Source organism: Eublepharis macularius, chromosome 5 (assembly GCF_028583425.1).
Source record: "Eublepharis macularius isolate TG4126 chromosome 5, MPM_Emac_v1.0, whole genome shotgun sequence".
NCBI lineage: Eukaryota > Metazoa > Chordata > Lepidosauria > Squamata > Eublepharidae > Eublepharis > Eublepharis macularius.
Genome location: NC_072794.1, coordinates 116,698,671 through 116,725,109, shown reverse-complemented (window position 1 = coordinate 116,725,109; position 26,439 = coordinate 116,698,671). Strand labels below are relative to the sequence as shown.

Sequence of the window (26,439 nt, the reverse complement as noted above, 5' to 3'; positions counted from 1 at the left end):
AGTACTGTCAGATGGAATCACAGCTGGTTGGAGAACTGTGCTCAAAGACTACTTATACCAGTGGCTCTTCATCAATATGGAGAGAGGTCTTGAGTGGGATGCTGCAGAGCTGTTCTTGACCTGGTAATTTGCAACATTTTTGTCACTGACTTGAATTTACTTACAAGAAGGAACCCCCTTGTGGGTGGTTCCATACGAGGTGATAGATCCGAGAGCTGTTGATAATGAACAACAATGTTTAACATACAAAGAAATAACTAAAATTGAAGTATCTAAACTTAGAATAAAGACGCAAGAGGAACTATCACCTAACTACGATTGGTTCCAGTACAGACAGATTAGAGATTTATACAATTCGGACTCTGCAAAAGGGGGCATACGAACAGAGAATTCGGAACTAGAGCAGACCCTTCTTAAAGAAGACAAGAAAAGAATATCCAAGGTATACCAAGTACTGTTGAAATGGTATACTGAGGATGAGATAGTTAAAACACAGATGGTGAAATGGGCTATAAATTTCAATAAAGAAATAACAATGGAGGCATGGGAATACTTGTGGAAAACTACAATGAAGACAACGACATGTATCAATATTAAAGAGAACATTTTCAAAATGATCTATCGTTGGTACATGACACCAAAGAAGATTGCGCTAGGGAACTTGAATACTTCTAATAAATGCTGGAAATGTAAGAAACATGAGGGCTCCCTCTATCATATGTGGTGGTCGTGTGCGGTAGCTAGGCAGTTCTGGGGGGAAATAATAAGAGAAATGAGTGAAATTTTACAGTTTCAAATAAATAAGAACCCAGAACTCCTGCTGCTAAACTTGGGAATGGAGGGAATTCCAGCCCATCATAGGACGTTGATTTTTTATATGACTGCAGCAGCTAGACTTTTGTATGTGCAGAAATGGAAAGTACAAGAAGTGCCAACTATTGAAGATTGGATCTACAAATTGCTGTATATGGCTGAAATGGACAAGATGACAAGAAAACTGAGAGATCTGGACTCAGGGCAGTTTAACACAGACTGGGAGAAGCTGAAACAATATCTGGAGAAGAAATGGGAGGTGGGAGGAAAACTGTGGCAGTTTGAGAACTACTGAAGTATAATAAAAGTATAAAAGAGAGGGGTGACTTTACCGGGGGAGGAAGAGAAATGTGAATTTATAAGCAGTTAGATTAATTGATAGATATATATAGATATGTATAGGTTAACTGATAGAGAATAATTAATGATAAGGTTTAAACATGAGGATTGAGTAATTAACAATATTTTCTTTCTTTGACAAGATTTATATGCACCAAACTGAATGTACAGAAGAGTTAAATTGACTGAGTATCTGAGGAGTTATATAGAATTACCATAAAAAGATGAAATGAGTAATACATAGAGAACAAATCAAATTGTTTGATTTAAATGTGGGAAATTTTTATGGTTTATGATATGTAGGTTTATATAGAAATATTCAAAACTGGAAAATGGGATATATTGTTTATCTAAAGACGTATAGTTTGGGTGTATAATAAGTAAAGGAGTTAAAGATGTACTGCTTAATATAATGGAGAATGTATATCTGTTTTAGATAGAGGAATTTAATAGAAGTAAGGGAAAAGGGACAGAGGGTGGGAAAGCTGTTGGAAGTCAACAAAAGGGGGGGAAAGGGAGGGGGTTAGAAATGAAAAATTAGGGGAAAATTGATTGTAATGTAAAAATAATAATGTTCTAACCCAATAAAAAACTTTTCAAAAAAAAAAATTTTTGTCACTGACTTGGATGAAGGAGCAAAGGGAATTTTTATCAAATTTGTAGATGGCACAAAATGGGGAGGAATAGCTAGCACCTTAGAAGACAGAAATAAAATTCAAGATTATCTTGGTTGGTGGGACACTAACAAAAAGAAATTCAGCAGAGACAAACACTCTCTAGGCAAAAAGAATCAAAGTCCCAGGTATAGGATGCAAGAATCTTGGATTAGGAATCAGGTTTACAACTATCCAAAACATGGGGAACCAGACTGGATGTACAACTCATGTACATTGTGATACATACATATTCTATGTGAGTAAAATTGCATATGTTAATAGTTGCTTGTAATACCTAGTTGTGTTAGAGTATTTCTGAATAAGGGCCATTTACTTCAAAAAACATTTCTTGTGTTGTAATACGCCCGCAATATTTGGATTGCATCCCACCTAACATTTCTGTGGGTGAAAGGGTGGGTAATTTTCACTGATTTCCCTTTTTCACTTCAGACCTCCAACTCATGCAGTTCCTTGGGTCCATCATCCCCTCAAACCAGCATTTCAGGGGTCAGTTTGGACTGCATCAGGAGTGGGTAAGTAAGAAAACTGCTCTGATTGGTAGTAATTTTCAGGGAGATCCAAGTCACTTCTTGGAAGGTGTGCTTCTGCATCAGTCACCTTAAACATTTGTTTTCATTGCAGTTCTTAAGATTGTCTTATTAAGTATCTAGTGCTCACTAGTGCCCTGCCCTGCCACTTGCAAGCGGCAATGCCCTTTAAACAACCCCAGCCCCCTGCCCCACTCCAGTGCTGCTGGGCTTCTTCTGCCCGGTGTGAGCAGTGCGGGGAGATTCTCTTCTTCCCGCTCGCACCTGGCAGAGCCGGCACCCTGGGGCTGCTTCTGCCCAGTGCGAGCAGGGCAGGGAGATTCTCCCTGGCCTGCTTATATCCAGCAGTGCTGGTGCCCCAGGGCCACTCCTGACCCGTGCGAGTGGGCTGGGGAGATCCGTGGCCTGCTCGCACCCGGCAGGGCTGGAGCTGCAGGGCCATATTTGCCCCATGCAAATGGGCCGGGGAGATTCTCCCTGGACTGCTTGCACCCGGCAGGGCTGGCGCCCTGGGGCTGCACCTGCCTTGTGCGAGCGGGCCAGGGAGATTCTCCCCATCCCTCTACCACCAGGAGAGGGGCAGCTGGCACTCAGCCGCTCGTAGGGGAAGCCCCCAATGAGCAGCTGATTCAGGGGTTTAAATGCCCCTTTTCGTGCCACTGAGCAGCAGCATGGAAATGGACATTTAAACTCCTCTTTGATTCTGGGTTTCCAGGGCAACAGCAGGAGTTCAGACAATCCCTGCCTGAGTTGCCATGGGAATTGATTGCAGGTGCCAGACTGGCTTGACGAACAGCAACAAACAACAATGAATGAGGCTTCAACAACCACCTGTTCGTTTGGAATGGGGCCTCATGAATAGCCTGTTCACAAACAGCTGAACAGGCTGTTCATGGGCTTTTTTGCGTTCGTAATGCTGTTCGTGCCCATGTCTAATTGTGACTGGCCCAAGGTCACCCAGCTGGCTTCAAGTGGAGGAGTGGAGAATCAAACCCGGCTCTCCAGATTAGAGTCTTACCACTCTTAACCACTACACCAAACTGGCTCTCTCATTAGGGAGAGCAAATTGTTGTTCACTGTCCCACTGCTTCACTAAATGAAATGGAACCCTATTCCACTAGATGTAGGGTTGTCCAAAAGGGACTTTAATTTATCCATACACCCTCGGAGTATCCCGGCGTTGCACTAAATGTTCACTAAACACCCAGAAGTATAGCGTTTTTCTAGCGCGATTTCTGAATTGCGCTAGAAAGACGCTATACTTCCGGGTGTTTAGAGAACATTTAGCGCAATGCTGGGACGCGCCAAGGGTGTGTGGATTTGCTCTAGTCCAAGGTCACCCATCAAGATTCCTTGGCAGAGTGGGGATTTAACCTTGGGTTTCCCAGATCCTAGTTCAAGACTCTAACCACTGCACTACACTTGCTCTGTACTGTAGTGTCTAATGTTTACAACATAAGAAAGCCAGGGCCAACATTCTCCCATCCTGTCTTACCTTGCAAAGCTCCCTCTTCCTGCAGTCCCATCTTCCCTGCTGGCTCTTGTCTGTTTAGGATCTGGGAGAAAGAGCCTGTATTGTTCTCCTGTGATATCTAGAGGAAGCTGTAGAAGGGACCCCAGATAGCATGAAACCTCTTCACAGCTCTGTTTTGGTTGGGGTTCAGTGGGGGCAGAGTCAGTTACATGCTCAATCACAAAATTCTGTGCAGCACAACCCTGATTGTATTAAGTTGAGACTGGCCATATTGCTAGATGCAGCTGTTAATAATTTCTAGAACTGTGTTAACTTCTGTTCCTACTTTTTATGCCCTAAATCCACTGCAGATTTGAGTAAGCTGACAATACAAATGCCTTCTTCTTTATGGGCATAATGAAAGTAACATTTTGAAAATCCATTAATGGTTCAGCAGCTCTGGACAGACACTTGAAGCAGCAAGCTCTTAAAATATAGCACACAATCAAAAGCAAGAGTTATTTGTTTAACTCAGATAATGGGGAAATGGTTTTATGATCAAACAGTCCCGAAGTTCACAGACAGATCCCTGAACATTATTCAGAGTCAAATCTACTATGAGCATTTCCCAGAATTTCTAACAAGAAACTAAATAGAGAATGAATTGTTTCCTAAAATAATATACTGGTGGGGGGAGGGGGAATCCCTGTATAAAAGGAAGGTTGCTTATTTCTGCAGAAAATACTTCATCATATCCTCTGTTGCTGCTAGAAAAATGTTAGATAAATATTCCATAGCCGGGCAGCTATTTTCATTATCAATTTTGTTCTTTTTATTTCAAATAGTGATAGGCTTTGCAAGTGTTTTTCCATTCCTTATATCTGATTAAGGGAACTTTTACTTTCAAAAGCTCATTCCCTGGAAATCTTGTTGATCTTTAAGGTGCTATTGGACCCAGACTTTGCTGTTTGACTGCAGACCAACACGCTACCCACCTGAAACTATCGTCACGGTTCTTGTGAATCTCATTCCAAGTGCCTATTCAGATGCCTTTGCCATTTTGAATGTTTCTGAGTTCAAGCATGATGGTAACCACCTTTCTTCTTTTGCTCATTTCCCTACATGGTGAGTAACCAAAATTATACATATTGGATATGAATCAGTGACAAACAAATTAGTGCTGAAAATCTATGCAAAGTGAGGGTACAGTTGAGTCTGCTTCCAGTCAGTCTACAAGAGAAATGTCTCTTAACTGCAACTATAAACTGAAAAACGTGTTGTTGTGATGAGTATCTATGAAGCAGTGTGATGGGTTTGTTTCACAGTGTATTGCTTTCTGCCTTGCCTAATGTTAGTTCCATTCTGGAGCCACTCCCCACAAGCCAGTCATTATGATTCCCATATGAGTTGCACGTGAAATGAACTACCACAGGGGATCCACAAGGCTCCAGTCCATCATTCTGTTCACTGCCATCAGCAGAGGTATAATTCCATAACCTTTTTCTTTCCAAGTATGAGCAGAGAGATAGGAGAAATGACACCATAGAGGGAAGAGAGCATCAATTCTCAATGGTATAATAGTGCCAGTGAGAAACCAGGGCTCATTTCGAGGGAGAACGTGCAGGAACGCAGTTCCGGCAGTTCCCCAAAGAGGTCACATGTCAGGTGGTCCCGCCCACCTGACTCTCAGCCATTTTGGGCCCATTTCATCCTGGATTGAGGCCAAAACGGCCCGGATCAGGCCTCTGATGGGTGGTGGATCACTCTCCTGCTCAGCAGTGGCCTAATCCTGACCATTTTAGGCCCCTTTTCAGCCTTTTCCAGGTCCTTTTTGCTATTTTGAGCCCAATTTTGGCCCGGAATGGCCAGGATTGGGTCCAAAGCCAGGATAGGTGATGCGAGGGGGTGTGGCATATGCAAATCAGTTATGCTAATGAACCATTTCTGGTGATGTCAAGGGGCATAGTATATGCTGGTGAGTTATGCCAATGAGTTATGCTAATGAGTTCCTCCAGCTCTTTTTCTATGAAATGACCCCTGTGGGAAACTATTGGTGCCCACTCAGAGGATGCTAGTAAGAGGGGTAAGTTGCAAAGAACAAGAAGAATCATGAAAGGTTAACTGGAACTTGGAAGAAGTTGACTAATGGCACATCCCTGGACTCCATACCCCCTAGTTTTGTAGAACAACACATCATCCTGAGGATATGGCAGAACACTAATGTGAAGATGACCCATAACAGAGATTGCACTTCACAGCTGCTTAACTGGGAAAAAATACCACAAATTCGCTCCTGGGAAAGTAGGAGTGTTACTGGAAAAAACCAGGAGAACAACCAGGGCTCATTTGGAGGGGGAGTGCACCAGAACACCATTCCGGTAGTACCCCCAACAGTCAGGTAGCCCCGCCCACCTGACTTTGAAAAATTTGGGGCCATTTAGGCCTCGATTGGGGCTGAAATGGCCTGGATCAGGGCCAAAACAGCCTGGATTGGGTCAGTGCCAGGTGGGGGAACACTCCGCTGCCTGGCAGCAACCCGATCCTGGCCATTTAGGCCCTGATCCAGGCCCAAATGGGCCCCAAATGGCCATTTTAGGCAATTTTGGGCCCGTTTTGGCCGGGATCAGGGCCAAAATGGCCTGGATTGAGGCTGAAACTATTTGGATTGGGTCAGTGTCAGGTGGGAGAAGCCCCACCTGGCACTGACCTGGTTCTGGCCATTTCAGCCCTGATCCGAGCCCAAAGTGGCCATTTTTTGCCATTTTGGGCCCATTTTGGCCTGGATCAGGGCTTAAATCATCCTGATTGGGTCAGTGCCAGGTGGGGGAAGCATCCTCTGCCTGGCCCTGACCCAGTCTCAGCCTTTTAGGCCCCAATCTGAGCCAAAATGGGCCCAAAATGACCATTTTTGGCCGTTTTGGGCCCATTTTGGCCTGGATCGGGTGAAACCATCCTGTTCGGGTTGCTGCAGGGTGGGAGAAGCCTCCCCTGCCTGGCACTGACTCGGTTCCAGCCATTTCAGCCCCAGTCCGGGCCCAAAATTGCCTTTTTGGGTCATTTTGGCCCCCTTTTCCACCAGGATTGGGGCCAGAACAGCCAGGATCGAGTTGGTGCTGGGTGGGGGAACCCTCCCCTGTGTGGCACTGACATGGTCTGGGCTGTTTCAGTCATGATCCAGGCCCGTTTTGGCCGGGATCAGGGCCAAAACCACCACGATTGGGTCAGTGCTTGGTGGGGAACCCCTCCCTTGCCTGGCACTGACTAGATCTGGGCCGTTTGAGGCCTGATCCAGACCAAAAAGTGCCCAAAATTGCCATTTTGAGCCATTTGGGGCCCTTTTCGGCCTGGATTGGGGCCAAAACGGCTCTGATTGGGCCACTGCCAAGTGGGGAAACACTCCCCTGTCTGGCAGCAGCTGAATCCTGGCCATTTCAGCCTGGTCAAGCAGCTTGGCATATGCTAATGAGTTATGCTAATGAATTATGCTAATGAGTTCCTACAACTCTTTTTCTATGAAATGTCCCCCGAGAACAACAGATTGTTTACAATATCATGCAAACCTTCATTATAACTATCTTTTCAAATAATGGCAATTGCACCACAACTGACTAGTGAGGGACTAGGGTTGCCAACTCCACATTGGGAAATTCCTGGAGATTTGGAGGTGGAACTTGGGGAGACTGGGGTTTGGGGAGGAAAGGGACCTCAGCTTGGTATAATGCCACAGTCCACCCTCAAAGTTGCCATTTCCTCCAGTGGGAGTGATCTCCATTGTCTGGAGATTGCTTTCAGTTCTGGAAGGGGGTGGCAACCGTATGAGGAGCCAATGTAATTCTGCATTGTGGAGTTTTGACCAGATTACATTTTAAACACATATCCAGCATAAATGACTCATTCAGACATTGTACCTTTTTTGGTATGCTAGGCATATCTTCAGTCTCTTTTATAAGTTTGTGGCAGAGATATGGAAGGGTTTAGATCTATGACTATTATTCCTGGTCTAAAATTGGACCTGAGCAGATGTGAGGGGAAATCTGGTTTTATGCTTTACTTTGTTCCACCTTTGGCACTGCTACCCTTTCTGCCACTTGACTTCATGTTTATCAGTTATACAAACTACTCTGTTGGGTTCAGACATCTACTTGGTTCAATAGGGGCCCACTTTCATTTCTGGTTCATCCGTCTCCATACAACTTGAAGTCAGACTTAGAATTTTGTAAGAAATTGTAATCTGTATTTAGGCTTACCCAAAAATTCAGATATTTTCCATATAGCAAAATATTTTTAAGAATGTTTTTTAAAAAAAATTATTTATTAGTGTGAAACAAACAAACAAACAAACAAAACTAAAAACCCAATACTGGCCACCAAAACACTACTGGCAAATCTATACATATGCTTTTATAAAAGATTTCCAGATATCTAAAAATAAGTCCATACGCAATTGCACTCTATATGTGATATGTTCGAACGTTGATAATTTTATAAGGTCCTCAATCCAATGAATTACAGGAAGTTTGCTTTTGACTTTCCAGTGTTGTAGTCTTTTAGTGACTGTAAGAGCATGAAGGGTCCTTCTTTTTTATATATATCAGGTTTTATTGGGTTTTTAGTAGACAGGGGAGGGTTACAACAAAACAACAACATTTAGCAGATTCATATACAAGACACATATCCATCAATCCAAATACAAAAAGCCACTAAATAAGTAATTAACGCCCCATATACCTTCAAGTTTCCCTTTTATTTTCTGTAGTAATTGTTTAATTTCTATGCTTTTTAATCCACTTACTCTATTCCTTATGTCATTTCTAATAATCTTTTCTTTTGTGTATATTATAGATAGATCACATTTCCCATCTTTTGCATTTTAGCCAGAGATATTAATCCCTTAGTCATTCCAGGAGTAGGAGATGGAAATAGTAGAACAAAAGATATCAGCAAAACAATGGTATACATCAATATATAAAGAGAGCATTTTTGTGCTAATTTTCCCTCTTTCTTACATCTGTTCTGGCCAAGCCTTCCAAACTTGTGTACTTGGGTTTTCATAGTAATAAGGGTGGGGAGGCCAAATCAATATTTGGTTTAAAGACAATTTTATATTCTATAGGAAATATCTCTTTCCTCTATTTTGTTCCAGCCAAACTTATTTGCTTGTGTTTTCATATTGATGAGGCTGGAAAGGCCATATAACTCTATGCGTAAAGCACAGTTTTACATTTTAGAAAGAGTAGCTCCTTCATCTGTTTTATCTTAACCATCTGCACTTGTTTACTTGGATTCTCATAATCGTGAGGTTGAGAAGAGCAGATAGTTGTTTAGCTTAACCACTCATTTATATTCTGGAGAGAAGGGCTATAATTTAAGAATAGTTAAAAAGCTCCAAGGGCCCAGTTATCACATTATCACTATCCCTTTGACAGTAGATATTCAAAATCTATTATAATATAGAACCTCGAAAACGTTCATTAAATCTGTATTGCATATCATTAAACATATAGAGGAAATCTAGGTCATAATCCATGTTTCTTCTTTCTTTCTTTCTTTCTTTCTTTCTTTCTTTCTTTCTTTCTTTCTTTCTTTCTTTCTTTCTTTCTTTCTTTCTTTCTTTCTTTCTTTCTTTCTTTCTTTCTTTCTTTCAAAATAAGAAGGAAAAAAGAGGACAGTAGTGAAAGCAAAAACTCTATAACTCCATCAGTCCCCCCCGTCTCTTCAGAACACATAGAATATATGGTGTTATAAAAGAAAAAAAAAGGAAGGAGCCATAGAGATAAGGGGTTAGGTCTGCATTATTAAATCCTAATCTGAGTCTTATCCTTGTTTTTTCTTCTTTCTTCCTGTAAAATGGTACATCCAGTCCTTATTCCATCTGTGCCACCGAAGGTGGATTTCCTTATCTTCCAGCCAATTCTGACGAGGGTTGATAAAAATGTTGTTACTTCTCTGTTTATTTTTCTGTTTTAAAATCCACTGGACTCTTTTTTCCCCTTTCAGTAGTAGAATGCTAGGTTCTCTCTTTGCAGGTCTGCTTTGTGGCTCCGCCCCTTTCTTGCTACTGCCTTATATCTTCAAGAAGACGTACTGGTACAATCGTCCATTTGTAGATTATATTTTTTCTCATTTCGCTCTATTTTTCTTTCAGTTAGATCTGTCTCTTTAGAGATTTCTTCTGTATTGTCATTTTTTGTCTTACTTTTATCCATTTCTACTCCAAATGTCCCATCTGCTTTAATTAATAGGTCAGTCATTAATTTAGAAATTTCTTGCAATTTAGAAAGTACTTCTTCTTCCCAGGAAGCCATTTTAAATTACTTATAGGTGTTATATCCAAACTCATCAAAGTGGTAAAAAGCTTTGGTTTGTTAATTATGTTCCAAGATTTATTGCTTTCCATCCGTCTGCTGAGAGAGTCTCTTTACAATCTCTCTCCGTCTCTCCCTCCTCCCAGCTTTGCCCTGGCAGCCGCCTCGCAATCAGGCTGGTTAGCCCTCATAAAACCATAAAACAATTTCCTTACTTGATGGAAAGTGTTGTGGAATCTCTTGAGCTGTCTTCGAGTTGTTTTTATTTGTCTTGTTAGGAATCTGCTTTATTCGCTGTAGTTCATTTTGGCTTGTTGGACTTTCGGTTTTAGCAGCTTTGTAGCCATATTGGCTCCTTCATTGGTCCTTGCTTTCAGAACCAATGTCAAGACTTCCCAGGGGTTGCCAGATCCCTTGAGCTCTTTCACCTTGTTCCAGCCTGCCTCCCCTCTCTGGGGGGGGGACTTGGGGGCCCGAATTCTTGAGTCCCAAGGAACCAGGAAGGTCACGGCAGAGAGCTCGTAAAACTCAGCTGCCGTAAATTCACTGCTTCATCCTGGAAGGCCATGAAGGGTCCTTCTTCATTGACCATCAGTTAGGTGCCAAGAGACAGGCAAATAATTTAACAGTACATTAACATCCTCAAAAATAAAAGAGTATTTTAATAGAAAATGAATATGGACAATGACTTCTTCCCAAAAGGACTGAAATACTGGACATGTCCAAAGCGTATGCTTAAAAGATGCATCTTGTAAATTACTCTACCAACAATTTTTGTTTAGAGTGTGAGAATGCGTCAAATTGATAGTGTCATGATATTAAGCACCATACTTATCTAGTGCAGAAATTGCAAGTTGAACAAAGTCCATAAGGCAAACTATGACAAAATGTATATTCAGCATCTGTGCAAATGTTCCAGTTTTCAACTCATTAAAAGTTTTAATTAATATTTTGATTTTTATTGAATGGTTTTATTTAAATACATTTGCATATTACCAAATCCTAGTTGAGATACTGGCACCTTACTGAGACACAGAAGGAAGTATGAAATAAATTGCAGTTTAATGAACAAAATAATAGTGAGTTCATGGCAGTAGTGGGATTCCAACCAGCAGAATGCTGACATGCAGCCCAACCACTTAATCATTTAATATGCCACTCCTTGGAGGCCCTGATCTCCCTTCCACTACCCTTTATCTTTCCATACAACTTATCTGGTAGTATTGGCTATACCTTACAAGGAGGCTTCAATTAGAACTGAGTACTTTGGCAGCATCCTGGTTGCAATAATCCATGAGAGATATCATTCTAATGGCTCCTTTGCCAGGAGCATCTATGGGAATACATTTCTTATGGATTCTTAATGGGCATTGCCACAAACACATGCAACCAGGGCCAGCCCAAGGGCTTCTGCATCCTAAACAGACTGGCCTGAGTGCTCCACCCCACCAGTCAGCCTGGCTGCACCCTGAGCCACCAGCAAACTGGGTGGCTCAGAGCTCATTTGTCCATTGATGTGGCAGAAGAAAGTAAGAGGAGGAATTGCATTCAAAAATGGAAGTGACACTACATCTAGACAAGGCTTTAGGAATCCCTGAAATTTCTGTGGTCAAGGCCATATTGTATGATATGTTTTAAGGAGTATGTTTTTATTGTATGATATGTTTTAATACCTATTTATATAATGTTTAAATGTAATATTTTATTGTTTATGGAAATGTTGTACTCCGCCCTGAGCCTGCCTTACGGGGAGGGTGGACTAAAAATTGATTGAATGAATGAATGAATGAATAAATGAATAAATGAATAAATAAATAAATAAATAAATATCGATTTGGGGATTCTTAAAGTATGACTTGTCACCTCTGGGTTCCAGTGCAACCCTTCACACTTTCTCCTGCTGCATTGTTAGACAAGCAGGTTCTGACATTGCTGGCCACCCAGGGCATGCCCTGAGCAAGTGAATCCCAAGCTGGCCAGTAGGTGAATGAGTACTCCTGAGCAGACTGGCCAGCTGGGGCAGCACTGAGGCTGGAGTTACCCCTGGAGATCTTGTCATCTGCTGTCTAGTGGGAGGCTGTCCCTGCATGCAACAGTGCACAGGTGCAAGGTGATGGCCTAATTACAATGTCAGGATCCATGAGAACTGCATTTCTCATAGATCCTTGAATCTGAGACACTACTGCAGCTGAATAGAAAGCCTGAATCCAAACTACAGACCTCAACTACAAAAAGCCTGGGGCAAGAATGCTTTCCGCCTGCAACTTCAATCACCTGATAGGTTTGGATGAGAAAGGAGGCACCTGTCTTGAGGGATGCTGATACCAGGCCAAGTCCATTACAAATTTGGCTCAAACTCTGGACTGAGTTTGTGACCGAGTTTCTGAATGGAGGAAGATGGTTTTTGAACCCAATTCTAAGCTTTGGTGCCATCACTACCTGTTATTCTCCAGAACTGAAAGGTAGCCTTTACAGCCTCACCAATTAATCTACAGAAGTTTTACTTTGCAAGATTAAATGGATTACTGCTTGGATAATATCCTGATTGTGTCTTTCCTTGTTCAAAATAGTTTCCGGAAATATATATGGTCCAAGGCTACTGACAAGTCATGTTGGAGAATCAGTCACAATCAAATGCTACTATTTAACCACAATAGCCAACAAACATGACAGGAAATTTTGGTGCAAGGAATCGGAACGCTTCAGAACTTGCCACACCCTTATTTCTACTACTGATTTCATCCATGAAAGCTATAAAACAAGAGTATCAATAAAGGATATCCCTCAGAATGGGATTTTGCTAGTGACGATGACACAGCTGGAGAAGACTGACTCTGGGAGATACAGATGTGGAATTGGCAAGAGCAACACTGGCTTATATTATGGAATAAATATGAACATTTGGGAAGGTAGGCAAGGTGAGGAAATCTGGATAACTTACTTCAAACTGTGAACAAAGCCATAGAGGGCTCTTTTACACATCCTAAAATCAATCTAAACACAAATATGGCTAAACATATCTAGTTGTTCAGAGTGTTTCTTTTTTTAAAGCCCTCTTTCCACAGTGCAAAAAGTCTTCTTTACCAGTGGAAGAGGCTCTAATAGTGCAAGAAGTAGGGGCAGTTACAGCCACTTTCTCCTCTCTTCAGACACATGTTTTGCATGGCTTATAACACATTTGTAGGCAGAATTATATTGGTTTAAACTCATTACTGGAGTAACTATTGCACAGGATTGTACTATTATAGAACATGGTCCTCATCCAACCCTGGCACTACCATTTTGACACTGATAGCTTCTGGGAGATAGGGAAGGGAAGAAGTATCTTTATCCACCAGCCACTTCCTGTATAGGGTCCAGCCCATAGGAAATAGTGGTGGCGGCTCTATAACCTGACTTATTTTGGAAGTTTTAAAGAAGATTGGGGGGACAGATTCTAGGTAGCCAGAGTTGCCTACTGATTAATTTGGTACCCAAGTTGTACTTGTTTGACAGAAAGCAGCCCCCTGGGCCTCATAGTATTTTATTAATGAGGCTTCTCTGACTCCCAGCATTGGCTTTTCTGGGGCCTAAGGGGGATGCTGGGGGAAGGGGAAAGCAAAAAATATTTGCCTCTATAAGCATCTTGCGCTCAAGCATCAAACCCAGTTAAACAATCTTTTGCTTTCTAGAAAGTAGACAGGAAAGGTTATTTTTTAATTGCTTAAAATTGTAAAAAAAAAAACAGTTCTAAAAGAAACCAATACTAATGTATTGTTGTCATTATCTCCAAACAGATCTGTCTAAAGGACCTGAAATTTTCTGGGGGAAAGTCAGCGGGTCAGTGGCAATAAAATGTTCATCTGAAGGTCACAACTCAAGTGAAAGGAAATTTTTATGCAAAGTGAGAAGAACCGGCTGCTTTGTGATGGCAGATTCAAAAAGGAACACAAGTAGATTTGTTTTCACTGCTGAAGACAGCTCAGGAAATTTCAAAGTCTTCATAAATCAATTGAGAAAAGAAGACTCAGGAATGTATAAGTGTGGGACAGGAATGCCTGATAACGATGCAAGTGCAAGAGCCATGCAACTGCAAATTACAGAGGGTAAGCAAGGAAAGAGAATCTACATACTACATTTTTATCTGGTACCTTCTATAAGGTACTAAGGGTGTCGTATGTGATTTGACCGACCTCCATTTTTTCCTCATATAAACCTACTGGGGCAGGTTATTTATTTGTTTTATTTAAAACATTTATTCCCTGCCTTTCTTCACCTCCAAAAGAGGCCCAAGGCAGCTTGCAAAGAAGCTGCCTTGGTGCATTATATGCATCAACATATATAATGTAACATCACTATACCAATGCTAGCTATTAAAGCAATGTAACTTACCACCCACAACCTTTGACCATGCAAACTGAATAAGCCATACCATTAGACATTTCATTCACTCTTCAATAAAAGGTTCAGCTGATACAGAGTAGCCCAAGATCACCCAGTAAACTTTCATGGAAAAATGATCACACAGAATGAAAGAATCATGTGTGAACCTGTGAAAAAAATCCAGTAGGGAAAAACAAAAGCAGGACAAAAGGAACTGGGGTGGATCCAATTCCAAATAGGCCTCCTCCAGCCTAAGGAGTCATCCTCCAGCTTAATAGAAGAGCCCCTTGAGTCAGAGGAAGACTTCTTAAACTGGAGGAAGGCTTCAGACTTGAGCCAAAAGAAAAGGTGAGATATAAATATTTTAAGAAATAAATACACTTTGTCCAGTGGAGTGGTAGGACAGAGGTATTCCAGCTGGGTTTAGGTACAGCTGCTGCCTCAGTTATCTGGCTTGAACAAAATGGTGTTAGCAGCAACCACCAGCCTCCATGAGAATAGATGCTGTGTGCAGACTTTTGATACTGTCATTCATGGTATCCTTCTGGACCAACTTTTGGGGATGGGACTGAGCTGCTGTTCTGCATTAATTTTGTTCCGACCTCAAAAGTATGTGTCAGACTGTGGTGCTGAGGGATTGCTGTTCTGCCCCTTGGCCTTTCATAAGGTTCCATCTCATCCCTCATGCTTTCATTTTTAAAAAGCTCTAGGAGAGGTCATCTAGAGATAGAGGCCCTTTTCACACTGCTTACCTGCTCCTGGAATGTCACAAAATATCACGCAAAAAACGCGGAAGATAGCGTCTTCTCGCGAGAGTTTTGCACAACGTAGCGCAAAACTCTTGCGAGAAGACTCTATCTTCTGGGGTTTTTGCGTGATATTTTGCGGCGTTCTGGGAGCAGGTAAGCAGTGTGAAAAGGGCCTTGGACTGAGAGCGGAACTACAAGTGACAAAAGGCACAGGTTGGACACTTGTCAGCTTCCCTCAAGTTTTGATGGGAAATGTAGGCAGCTTGGCGGAATGTTGGACAAGTGACAGTCGAAAAGTCCATTGGACAGCAGTCAGAGAGCCAAGCTGCAAGACTAGGATGCCTACATTTCCCATCAAAACTTGAGGGAAGCTGACAAGTGTCCAGCCTGTGCCTTTTGTCACTTGTAGTTCCGCTCTGAGTTGCCACCAGTATACTCTAAGGGGGGCTGTCCTTGAAGACCGTCCAGAAGCTGCAGTTGGTACAGAATGCTGTGGCCAGAATGTTGACTGAAATGAATTATAGGTACCATATCAATCCAGTCTTGTTCCATCTAACGTGTTGCTTCTGGCCCCAATTCAAGGTGTTGGTATTGATCTTTAAAGCCCTATATATCTTGGGGCCAGCGTGGCTTAAGACCACCTTATCCCATATGAATATATCCCTTTTGCTTCAGTGCATTTAGTGTTATGCTTACGGCCAGTCTTAGGCACCTACATACCTCAACTGCATCATGCATATGGTCACCTAATTCTAGGTGACTGAGGTTACAACTACACTCTGACAATGCTAGTTAATAGACATGGGCTGCAAGGATGACGTTATTTAAATGGTTTAAAATATAAATCTTGATATAGAAACATTAAAAAAAAAACTGTCAATAAGCTTCACCTAATTTTTTCTCTTACAGAATCTGTCTTTTCTAACATCTTACATTATGCACAAGCTACATATGAGTCACAAACAAGTTCTGCTTCCTTCCAAAGTTGTGTGACACCTACAAATGAATTCTACAAGGACAGGTACAATTAATTCACATGTTCCACAACTCAATCATTTTCTTCAGCTCCATAGCATTCCTCCATTTGTCTGAAATATAAGTTTAGAAAGCTTAATCCAATCAATCCACAGAGTATGTATCAGTCTTTCCAGGAGGTAGAGGATAGGGTAACTGAGCAGTTAATTGACAGCTGATGCTGGGAAAGAATGAGAAACTGGATTAAATAGAATTTTAGAGAGTTGTTATTTGATTATTATAGTGGGACTATATTCAAATGTTATGTTCTACAGTAGCTAAAAGCACTGAGTTTTGTTCTTGAAATAAACAATGATCTGTAGGTCCCTGCCTAACCAAAAACTCTTTGGTCGAATGCTTGGAAAGAAAAATTCCAGTTTTGTGTTGCAGGAAATAAGGATGAACCAGCAGATGGCAACATTTTCTCTTACTGGACAGAATACAAGATAGAAAATAAAATCCAAGCTCTGAGTTTGAAAATTATGTTCTATCAATTCGAGTCCAACTATGGTCTTAAGGAGACTTATACAATTTTGTAGCAATATCAGAATTGAAATATCCACAAAATTTATGAAATTTTCTGTTCTGACCACAGCTCTATTCTGCACTCTTAACAATTCTTCCTTACTTTCCGTCATGCTGACAATTAAATAATATTACAAAGAATATCTGTCTTCAGCATACAAAGAAAGAGGGACACTCCACAAATGACACTCTTGGATTCTACTCACTTTTAATGCCTTTCTGCTTCTTTCCTTTTTCCCTACTGGGTAGGCTTGCTAACCCCCTACCCCAGGATCCCCAGCCCCAAGCTCCCATTACCCATCAGTGCTTCAAATGTCAGTGGCGGAATTTTTTTTAAACCTCACTGCAGCAGTGATTGTGATGATGACACCTCTGGGGAAACCCCATAGGTGGCATCATCTAAGGTAAACTCTATGGTAAAACCATAGAGTTTTTGGCAATTCCTAGAGTTACCACTATCACTTCCAGGTTTCCCCCAGAAATGACATCATTATGCTCTTACTATAATCCCCCACCATGTCCCTGGTCCCAACTTTCCTGCTGGTGGCCTGGCAACTCTACTTCTGTCATCATCTTGGGTCATTTTCTGAGCTATCACCTTCAGTTTGCCCAATGGCAGTGACATTTTCCTCTGCTATCTTGGGCTGTGCCTTTATACGTCCTCCAGGTTCTTGCTTTGTCACTGAAAGTGACTCATGCATGCCAAGCGCCAGTACCTGGAAAGGGTGCCCACCAACACAATTCAAATTGCTGGGAACTGTCCCCATCCCCACAAGAGTAATGCTAAGGGCACCCAGTCCATTTTGAAGCTGTCCAGAAAACAGAATGTTTTAAAAGAAAACTATGATAGAAGCAGCATTTCTGCTATCATTTTTTATCAAAAAAGTTTTGCAGATTTTTGAAGCATTACAAAATCCTACAACAAGAAGTTCACCAGAGGCAACAGTGAAAGGGCAAGTGTGGCCATTTTAGTGTTTATAAAAATAATATTAAGAAAGCCTTGTTGCACCTTGAAAAGTAATGTTTTACTTACAGAACAGTAACTTTCCTAGGCTCTTCCCTGTATATCAGATAACAGTAGGACTACAAGTTAGGGAAATCAGTTGGTGTAATGTTTTTGTAAGAACGCTAAAGGACCATTTATCAACAAGGATTATGAATGAGGAAGTCCAAGGCACAACAACAATGTTTCTCCCAGTTTCAACAGTGTGAGACCTATGCCATTTCTTAATAGAGATGACTGTGCATACCTTGGGCAATAATTACTTGGCAAACCAGAGCTAAGATTCTGGTGCTGGCATTGCTAGTTGGTTTTATATGCTCACTTAGCAGAGAGAAAACACACATAAAAAGGCCCCACTCCAAAGTCTGGAATTATAACAATTACATCGGTGCCCATATTAACCCCACCACAAATAATTAACCATGGCATGGTATGCCAACAATGTCCCCATGGCACCCGGAGATGGAAACAGCCAATCGATACTGGGGCTGCTCCGTGGAGGTCTGGTCCTGCAGGCCAATAGGTGTTTGACCAGCAATACCACAGAAGAAACAAAATGTAGCTATGTGTCTTTCACCTGCAGGGAAAGGTATGCCCTGGCATGGTATTGTTCTGCCAGCCCTTTAGTGTAATGCCAACGTATTTCCCACCCTATACACTTTCTGCTAGACACAGTTGCAGGAGTCTGGATTATTGGGCAAAACACAAAGCAGGTGCAAGGGGGCAGGGGAGATGATGGCAGACATCCCAGTTTGAGACTGTCAGTTGATGTATTTCCTACCAAGGCTTGTGCAGAACAGTGAGCTATGAGTCTTAGACACATGCCACACACCCTTTCTTTTGAGCTATGTGTGTCCTCCTTTTGAGCTATGTGTGTCCTCCTGACTGGTGTTTATGTAACAATGAAGGGGAATGTAATTGGATAGGGAGAGAGCTGTGCTTGGCTGCTAGGGAGGGTTGTGGTTGGCTGAGGACTTAGCATGTTAAGGTATGCTGGTATATGGCAATTAGGGGAGGTGTTTGGGGCATGAAGAATTTCTCTTTGCATGGGTGCCTATTGACTATGCCAGAGTTTTTGTTCGTATAACTTTATACCAGCAATTGGACCCAGAACTGGAGAGGCTTAGGGAGTCAAATAAGTCCTGGTCCACCCACAGCATGCCCTGGCACCTCCCATTTCTATTCAGTTATGCTGCAGTGACACCTGTGCCTTAACCAAGAGATACATCAGCATAAATCCTGGATATGCCAAAGTAAGACTTAGTCATCATTACACTATGCAGCTTTGGCTTGAGGTTTACGATTACACTGCAGGGATAATTAAAAATATTTATTAGTAGTTTTTATACTCTCCTGCTGCCTGAACTATAAACATGCCCTAAGACAGCACCATGATAAATTAACTGTTTTATTAAATATTCATATTTTATAATATATATGTGGCCTGACCTGGATAGTCCAGGGAAGCTGGATCTTTGAAGCTAAGCAAGGTCGGCCTTGGTTAGTAATTGGATGGGAGACCTCCAAAGAAAACCAGATTTATAGGCAATGACAAACCATTTCTGTTAGGCTTTTGTCTTGAAAACCCCAGCAGGGGTCACCATAAGTCAGCTATAACTTGGCAGCACTTTCTACCACCCCTGACCCAGCCAAAAAGGCAATACAGTGGGAGCAGCTTCTATTAATTTTAATGGAGTTGTTCAGTAGCTGTAAATCCCACTCATGAGCAATACCTAAAAGACATTTGCATTGACATTTTGTTGATACTGTTCTTTATGTCAGGTAAATATGGACCTCTCTTGTACCCTGATGCTATTTTTTTTCCAGCTCTTTACAAACCAAACCGAATCTACTTTCAATTGTGATTCCAGTTTTTCTTGTCGCTCTGGTTCTTGCTGCCACTATTATCACAGTATTTGTTAAAATAAAGCAGCAAAAGAAATGTGGTAAGTGCAATCAGTTGCATTCTTTCTCAGGAGCTTTGTGGCACCAGAGGACTGCCCTTTAGTGATACTACTGCAGATAGTGCACAATCCAATACTTGGTAAAGCCAGATGCAGGCTAGCAGGCATTGCAGGTCCAGTGAGCACGGGCCCTAAAGACTGAAGCTAAAGCAGATAATCATTTATTTATTTAATATATGTTTATCCTCCTTTCCATTGAAGGGAACCACAGAGTGGCTATCAATCATAATATTCATACTATGCAACACTAAAATAATAAAATCCCAATCTTTAATTAATAATCCCTACAAGATACGTACAAAACCCAGCAAAAGACCAATAATGTCTTCCGTGAAGCCTTGACAGGAGAAAAAAGTCTTCTTGTTCTCAAAAAAAAAAACAGAAGAGAACAACATGAGGGCATAAATGGCACTTTATTTTATCTATTATATTTATATCCTACATGACTTCATTTTGCATGCCAGAGAGCTTCCGTAATTTAGAAACACAACATGAAAAGACCTGTGTTAAAATGGAAGGAATATATCACTGAAATCAATAAAAGCACAAGCATAAAAATCATCCTTGTAGAATGAAGTCAGCCTCATCTTTGTTACCCAGAATATGGTCTTACCAGAAGATCTCAACGCTGAGGAAATTCACAGAGGTAGTGTCATTCTCTAAGGTACCTTCGTACCAACACTTGGAATGTCATCCAGAAATAAATGGCCAACCAGTGCAATTTTCACAATGTAGTATATGAGATTAGCATCAGTTAGTGATTGTATACTGATATATTGTCCCAACTAAGTTTTCTGAACAGTCTCTAAAGACAGTCCCATACCGCATTCATTACAACAGTCTAATCTATAAGTTACTAAAGTATATGTGCAGTCTTTTCAAGCAGAGGGTACAACTGGAAAATCAAGCCTAGCTGAAAAATGGAATACCTGGCAAGAAACTGCCATCTGTGCACCTAGGAGAACCACACCATCAGGTAGCCTACCTAGGTTACTGTAATGTGAATTCTGTGGGACTGCCTTTGAAATTGTCTGAAAACCTCAGTTGGTGCAAACTGTAGTGGCTAAGCTAATGTCAGGGGCTGCTTACAGATATCATGTCTCCCCTGTTCAAAATGTTGATTCTTACTGTAAAGACCTTAACTAGAGTTGCCACCCTCCTGCTGGAGGATCCCTGTCGACAGAATTTTGTTAGTGGGTTGGAACCAGGCCTTTTTTGGCCTATGTTAGAAATAGAGAACCAGCTATAGTTTGGGAAAAAGAAATCTTCCAAAAGCTCTCTCTGTCCCTGCAGAATAAAGTTGCATTTCCTGGGAAGATCTCACCCTCTGTGACAGGGAATAGATAAGGCCATAAAAGTTGTTAATTGTTTGGGACCTTTGAAGAGTCCTCTGTCCTTTTGCATATAAATCACCAAAAGAGCAAAGGTAATGAGGACCAGGGCAAAAAGCGAACAGCTAATCTCTGGGGAGAACAGGATATCCCAAACCTATGACTAGTGTGGTGTGAACATTCCTTTGTAATTTACAAATGCATATCAAAGATGCAGTCTATCTTAGAGGTAAAGGATGCGTAGATTTGTGTTTACACGAAAGACCCTCAACGGAACTGTCTTTCAAGAACAAAGACAATGTAATTGATTAGGATGTTAATGAAGCAAGCCTTTGATATCTCTCTATAAAAGAGGGACAAACCAAGCACTCGGCACCCTTTACTTGCCAACACGTAGAGGCTAGCTAAAGTCTTGCAGCTGTACAACGGAGGGGTCCCAGAGCTCTGGAATGGGGCGGGGGGAGTCTTTTTTTGTAGTTATATTGTTGTCTTGCATGCTAACTTGTATTCTGTATCTATCTCTATAGCGCTCTAGTGTTCAGTGGGTTGGGCCCAGGTCTGGTGCCTTGCCCAACTGCTCTTTTGCCTTTTTAAATAAAAACTTGCAGTCTTGCTTAAGACCTTTTTGCTGCTGGCATATTATTCTTAGCAGAGACATCAGTTTAGTACTAGGTTGCACTCTTTACATGCCTATGGTAAGAGGCGAACCCAAGCAACAAACCGACAGCAACTAGTGGACTGGTCCCTGGTTGCAGAGTGACAATTTCTACAACAATCCCCTGCCCCCGGCCTCTGCCTCCTGCGTCCGCTCACCTGGCTGGTGGGGGGAAGGCACCTGGGGGGAGGAACACATGTAAAAACTGCATGTGCTTCCTCATCATGTTGGAAAATGATGTCATTTTCCATTGCAACAGGTGTGCACAGGGTAAGTAGCCTGCTGCTCCCACCTTGACCCCCCGTTTGGCTTCTTGGGGGATCTTGTTCCCTTAGCCCTAACTGGGTTGAAATACCTGAAATATCACTTCTCCCTATACTATCCAGCCTGCTAGTTAAGATCCTTTTCTCAGTCCCTGCACTCTGTGAGCCTTTTGCAGACATGAGGTGGGTGGCAACCAGAGGCAGGGCTTTTTCAGAGGTGGCCCCTCACCTCTGGAATGCCTTCTCCACCGGGGCTTGTCTGGTGCCTACTTTAGCGTGCAGTCTTAAGGAGAGTTACTTCAGCATAAGCCCACTGAATGTAATAGGCTTAGACTGGAGTAACTATGTTTAAGATTGCACTGTTACTGTCCTTTCTTCATTTGAAGAAACAGCTTTTTAAGAAACCATGGACATGTTTGCACATCCATTGAACTCAAAGAGGAATCCTATAGGTGGTTGACTTTAATGGTCACTGAGTGAAGTTCTTAATTATATGTGTTGTTTTGCTTTTTTAAAAAGATCCAAGTGGTGTTGATGCAAGAAATCCTGAAGCAGCAATAGAATTAAATGAGCAGAAGTGTCCAGTTGAGCATGCTGAAGAAGAAAACAGAGGCTCAGATGAACAAGGATCTTCTGTAGAACCCAATAAAAGTACATTTTTTCTCCAGACCACTTCCTTACAGTATAGCTCTCCTACTTGTGTAAAAAGCTCTCCTAAGTAATTTAGTTTTGCATAGTTTGAGGAAAAGTAGAAGAGTGGGAGCCCACCTAACCTCATCAGGTGGACCATTCTTAAAATGAGTGCCACAATGGAGAATGCATGGCCAGCTGTTGATTTTGTCTATTTGCAGGGTGGCACCTGCAAGAGGCCTGTTCAGATGAGTGAAGCTGCTATGGTGGAGTATAGGGAGAGAGGTGGTATTGCAGATATGAGAGACCAAGGCCATGAAGGCCTTTGCATATGATAACCAATATTTTGAATTAAGTCCAATAACTGATAGGTAGCCAGTGGAGTGACTACAGAATGGGAGTAATATTCATGCTCAGCCTAGCTCCCGTTAAAAATCAAACTGTGGCATTCTGTATCAGCTGGGGTCTCTGAGCTGAACTGATGAGAGACTTATGTAGAGTGCATTACACTCTAGTCTAGTCTTGGTGTTACCATGACATGGATCAGATGGCTAGATCTGCTGTGTCAAAGTAGGGGCCCATCTTCTGGGCTAGACTGAGTTGGAAGAAGGCCTTTTTTGCAGCTGCAGTAACTTGCTTCTCTAGCAGCAGTGCTGAATCCAGTATAACCCAATGGTTGTCTGCAAGGGTCAACTGAACCCCATTGAAAGTGTGGAGCACAATGTGCTTCAGTATCTCCACCTTCTCAACCAGCATCACTTCCCTCTTGTCTGGGTTCAGTTTCAGTTTGTTCACATTCAACCATTTGACTACAGTAGTCAGGCAGTAACCCAAGATCAATACTGCATCACAGAGCTAGGTGTTATCCACATATAAATGACATCCAATTTTATCGCTATGAATGATTTCTCCTAAAGACTTTACACGGAGGTTGAATAACATGGGGGAACCCTGCAAAATAATTCCCACAATGAAGATAGTTGGTTTCCAACAACAACTCTTTGCGTCCATTCCATGAGAAATTATTTAAACCAGTGCAAGGCACATCCCTGATACCTACTTTCTCACACTCTGTAATCCACCTTGAGTTTCAGTGAGAAAGGTGGACTATAAACAACATAAGTAAATGAAAAATCTTTGATCCATATAGTTCCAAATAAGAATGTCCAGCATTTTATAAAGGGTCACTGCTGTGGAATAATATAATATTTTACAACTTGAAAAATATTGAAGATTAGGATGGGCACAAGATATTTGAGAATGAACTCAGTGTATATCAATCATATGGAAGTCACTGAATAAAACTGTTACATATTTAAACCCTAGAGCTTCAGAAAATACTTGTGCTTTGTAGAGCTCAAGTATTCTGTTTTCAGTTATGTTCCAGTACTTCTAAATAGTTTAAGTCAGCTAATTTCTTTCTCTCTTTTTGTTGGTAGAGATCCCAACTGTTTATTGTTTGCTTAGTAAGCAAAAACTTGAAGAGTCAAGAGGAGAAGACTGACAGCCTTCAAACCTGTATTACACAGACAAAGCAATTCTCCGTGTTTTTGTTCCAGCACAGCAAATCCTATCTCTCACCTTGTGAAATTGACGTGGAAAAAGCATCATGGGAGAGAGTCAACATGTCCAAATCAAAAAGAGTCCAGTAGCACCTTTAAGACTAACCAATTTTATTGTAGCAATAAAATGCTACAATAAAATTGGTTAGTCTTAAAGGTGCTACTGGACTCTTTTTGATTTCGCTACTACAGACTAACACGGCTAACTCCTCTGGTTCTATGAACATGTCCAAATGTTACAGTAGAAATGGACACACAGTAACTGTTTAGCACGTAGTTCTTTCTGCTCTGCATAACCTGTTTTGCCTCACATATGCTGCAAAAGCAAGTATCAAAGAGCCCTTCAGCATGTCCCCATATACAGGACCAAAAGCAATGTGTATTCGTCTCACGTATGTACAACCCAAAATCCTAGGATATTTTTCAAGTTGTTGAAATGTGCTAAATAGAGTTTAATTTTTCTGCTGTCTGTAACACAGCAGTTATTTGTACAAACAGACATATCTGAGCCCTTTAATATACTATGGTTTGTTTCCTATGAAATGAGCATGCTGATATATGTTCCTGATGTGGTTCTTTCCCACCCTCCTCCCTCTTTTAGTAACTCCCTGAGATAGCCTGAGGCTGGTACTGGAGACTGCAAGACCCTCTTGGATAAAAAGCAATATGCCCTGAAGTACTGCAATGAGGAAGCATCAGATTTTCAAAGGTCTCGTGGGTTACTAAAGAAGGGGGAGCAATGCTATCTAGTGCCACTGTTAGAGTTGCCAATTCTGGACTGGGAGATTTTGGGGTGGATCCTCAGGAGGGAGGGGTTTGAGGAGGGGAGAGACCTCATCAGGGTATAATCCCATAGAGTTGGGACTGCCAAACCTCGATTAGCAGATAACCCACTCGCAGCTCCTGTTGCTTGCTGCTCCAAGTGGCAGTAAGGAGAAAAATATATATATATATTAAAAAACAAACAAACAAAACAGCAGCGAGTTGTGCAGTGCTACATTGCTTCTGGTAAAACCTCAGAAGTGACATCAGTTAGCTCTAGAAACTTCTCGAAACTCTATCGTGACGTAAGGTAGCTCTAGGAATTGCCAGGAATGCTATGTTTTTACAACAGCATTTCTAGCTATTCCTAGAGCTACCCTTTGTCACTTCTGGGGTTTTTTTTCACCAGAAGTAACAGCACTACAGCTGGCATTGTGCCCCTCATGTCCCTGCCCACAACCCTCCCACTAGTTGTCAAATACTTCCTTAGAGAGTTCATCCTTCAAAGTTGCCATTCCTCCAGGGAAACTTATTCCTGTAGCTTGGAGCATCCCTTTAGTTATAATTCTAGGAGCTCTCCAGGCACCAGCTAGCCACAGTATTCTTACTTCCTAGGATCAAATCCTACGTAGATGCTTGTCAAGAAGGTCATGTTTACAGCTGACAGTTGAGTATTTGCCATGATAATGCTGTTAACTCTCAGGCTAAAAGCATCATGCATAAGCTATGATGTACTATGTAGTGTCCAATGATTGTTATACAGATAATAATTGCTAGCTTTGCTTGTATTTCTGTAGGTTTGAATGAGGTCTGGAAAAGGCATGTGTATAGCAGCCTTACTTTTTTCATGTAATTTACATACACCTGGAAAATGAATGAGAAACAGCATTTAAGTCAGTTGTTTGGGCCTGAGGTTTTTCTATTCAACTCCTGATGTATAATTCAAACCTTCTACATATCTAGATAATGAAAGAGAATCTTAGCAATCTAAAACAAGATTGATATTGCTGATTTGGCACCTTTTCTACTTTTGAATATAATAAAGGTCAAGACTAAGCATACTGTAAACTGAAACACTGCTTATTTTATTTTACTTGAAGGATGAGTAAAAGCTGAAAGGAGGTCTTAGTTTTTGTTTCAGAAAATCCTTTCCTTTTTGTTTTTACAAAATCAAACAATAAGAGAGGGCGAAGTCTGAGTATCCGGTTTCCAGAGTCATGGTAGAGAGCTGTGTATTTGCATATACAGTAGTCATGCATGGTTATTCAACTTGAATAAGATTTTTGATTAGAGTTCCCTGGAAACATCTTCAGTTTTGTTGCTACTGTGTTGCTAGACTGGTGATTGTACTTGTTTTGAATGCTGATATTTCAATAGTTTATACAGTGCTCTTTTCCCTATACCAGGGAAACTAGACTATTGTTTCCATAGAGTTTTTTGTGAATCCTAGAGCATCCTCTCACAACATAACCACTTCTGATTTTCATCAGAAGTCATGTTGCAAG

At 41.5% G+C, this 26,439-nt stretch overlaps 1 protein-coding gene across 4 annotated transcripts in view; it reads left to right on the top strand.

The window, feature by feature from the left end:
* LOC129329640 (polymeric immunoglobulin receptor-like) overlaps positions 1-24,263 on the top strand; it is a 75,504-nt gene extending 51,241 nt beyond the window's left edge. For 3 of the 4 annotated variants that reach the window (XM_054979157.1, XM_054979158.1, XM_054979156.1), the window contains 8 exons: positions 2,259-2,341; positions 4,752-4,934; positions 12,685-13,032; positions 13,891-14,199; positions 16,135-16,246; positions 19,595-19,713; positions 22,500-22,631; positions 24,050-24,263. In XM_054979157.1, coding sequence (XP_054835132.1) covers positions 4,874-4,934; positions 12,685-13,032; positions 13,891-14,199; positions 16,135-16,246; positions 19,595-19,713; positions 22,500-22,631; positions 24,050-24,114 — 1,146 coding nt within the window. In that variant the 5' untranslated portion in view covers positions 2,259-2,341; positions 4,752-4,873 and the 3' untranslated portion in view covers positions 24,115-24,263. The remainder of the gene's footprint in view (positions 1-2,258; positions 2,342-4,751; positions 4,935-12,684; positions 13,033-13,890; positions 14,200-16,134; positions 16,247-19,594; positions 19,714-22,499; positions 22,632-24,049) is intronic. The other variant, XM_054979159.1, reaches the window with a different exon arrangement.
* Positions 24,264-26,439: the final 2,176 nt, after the last annotated feature.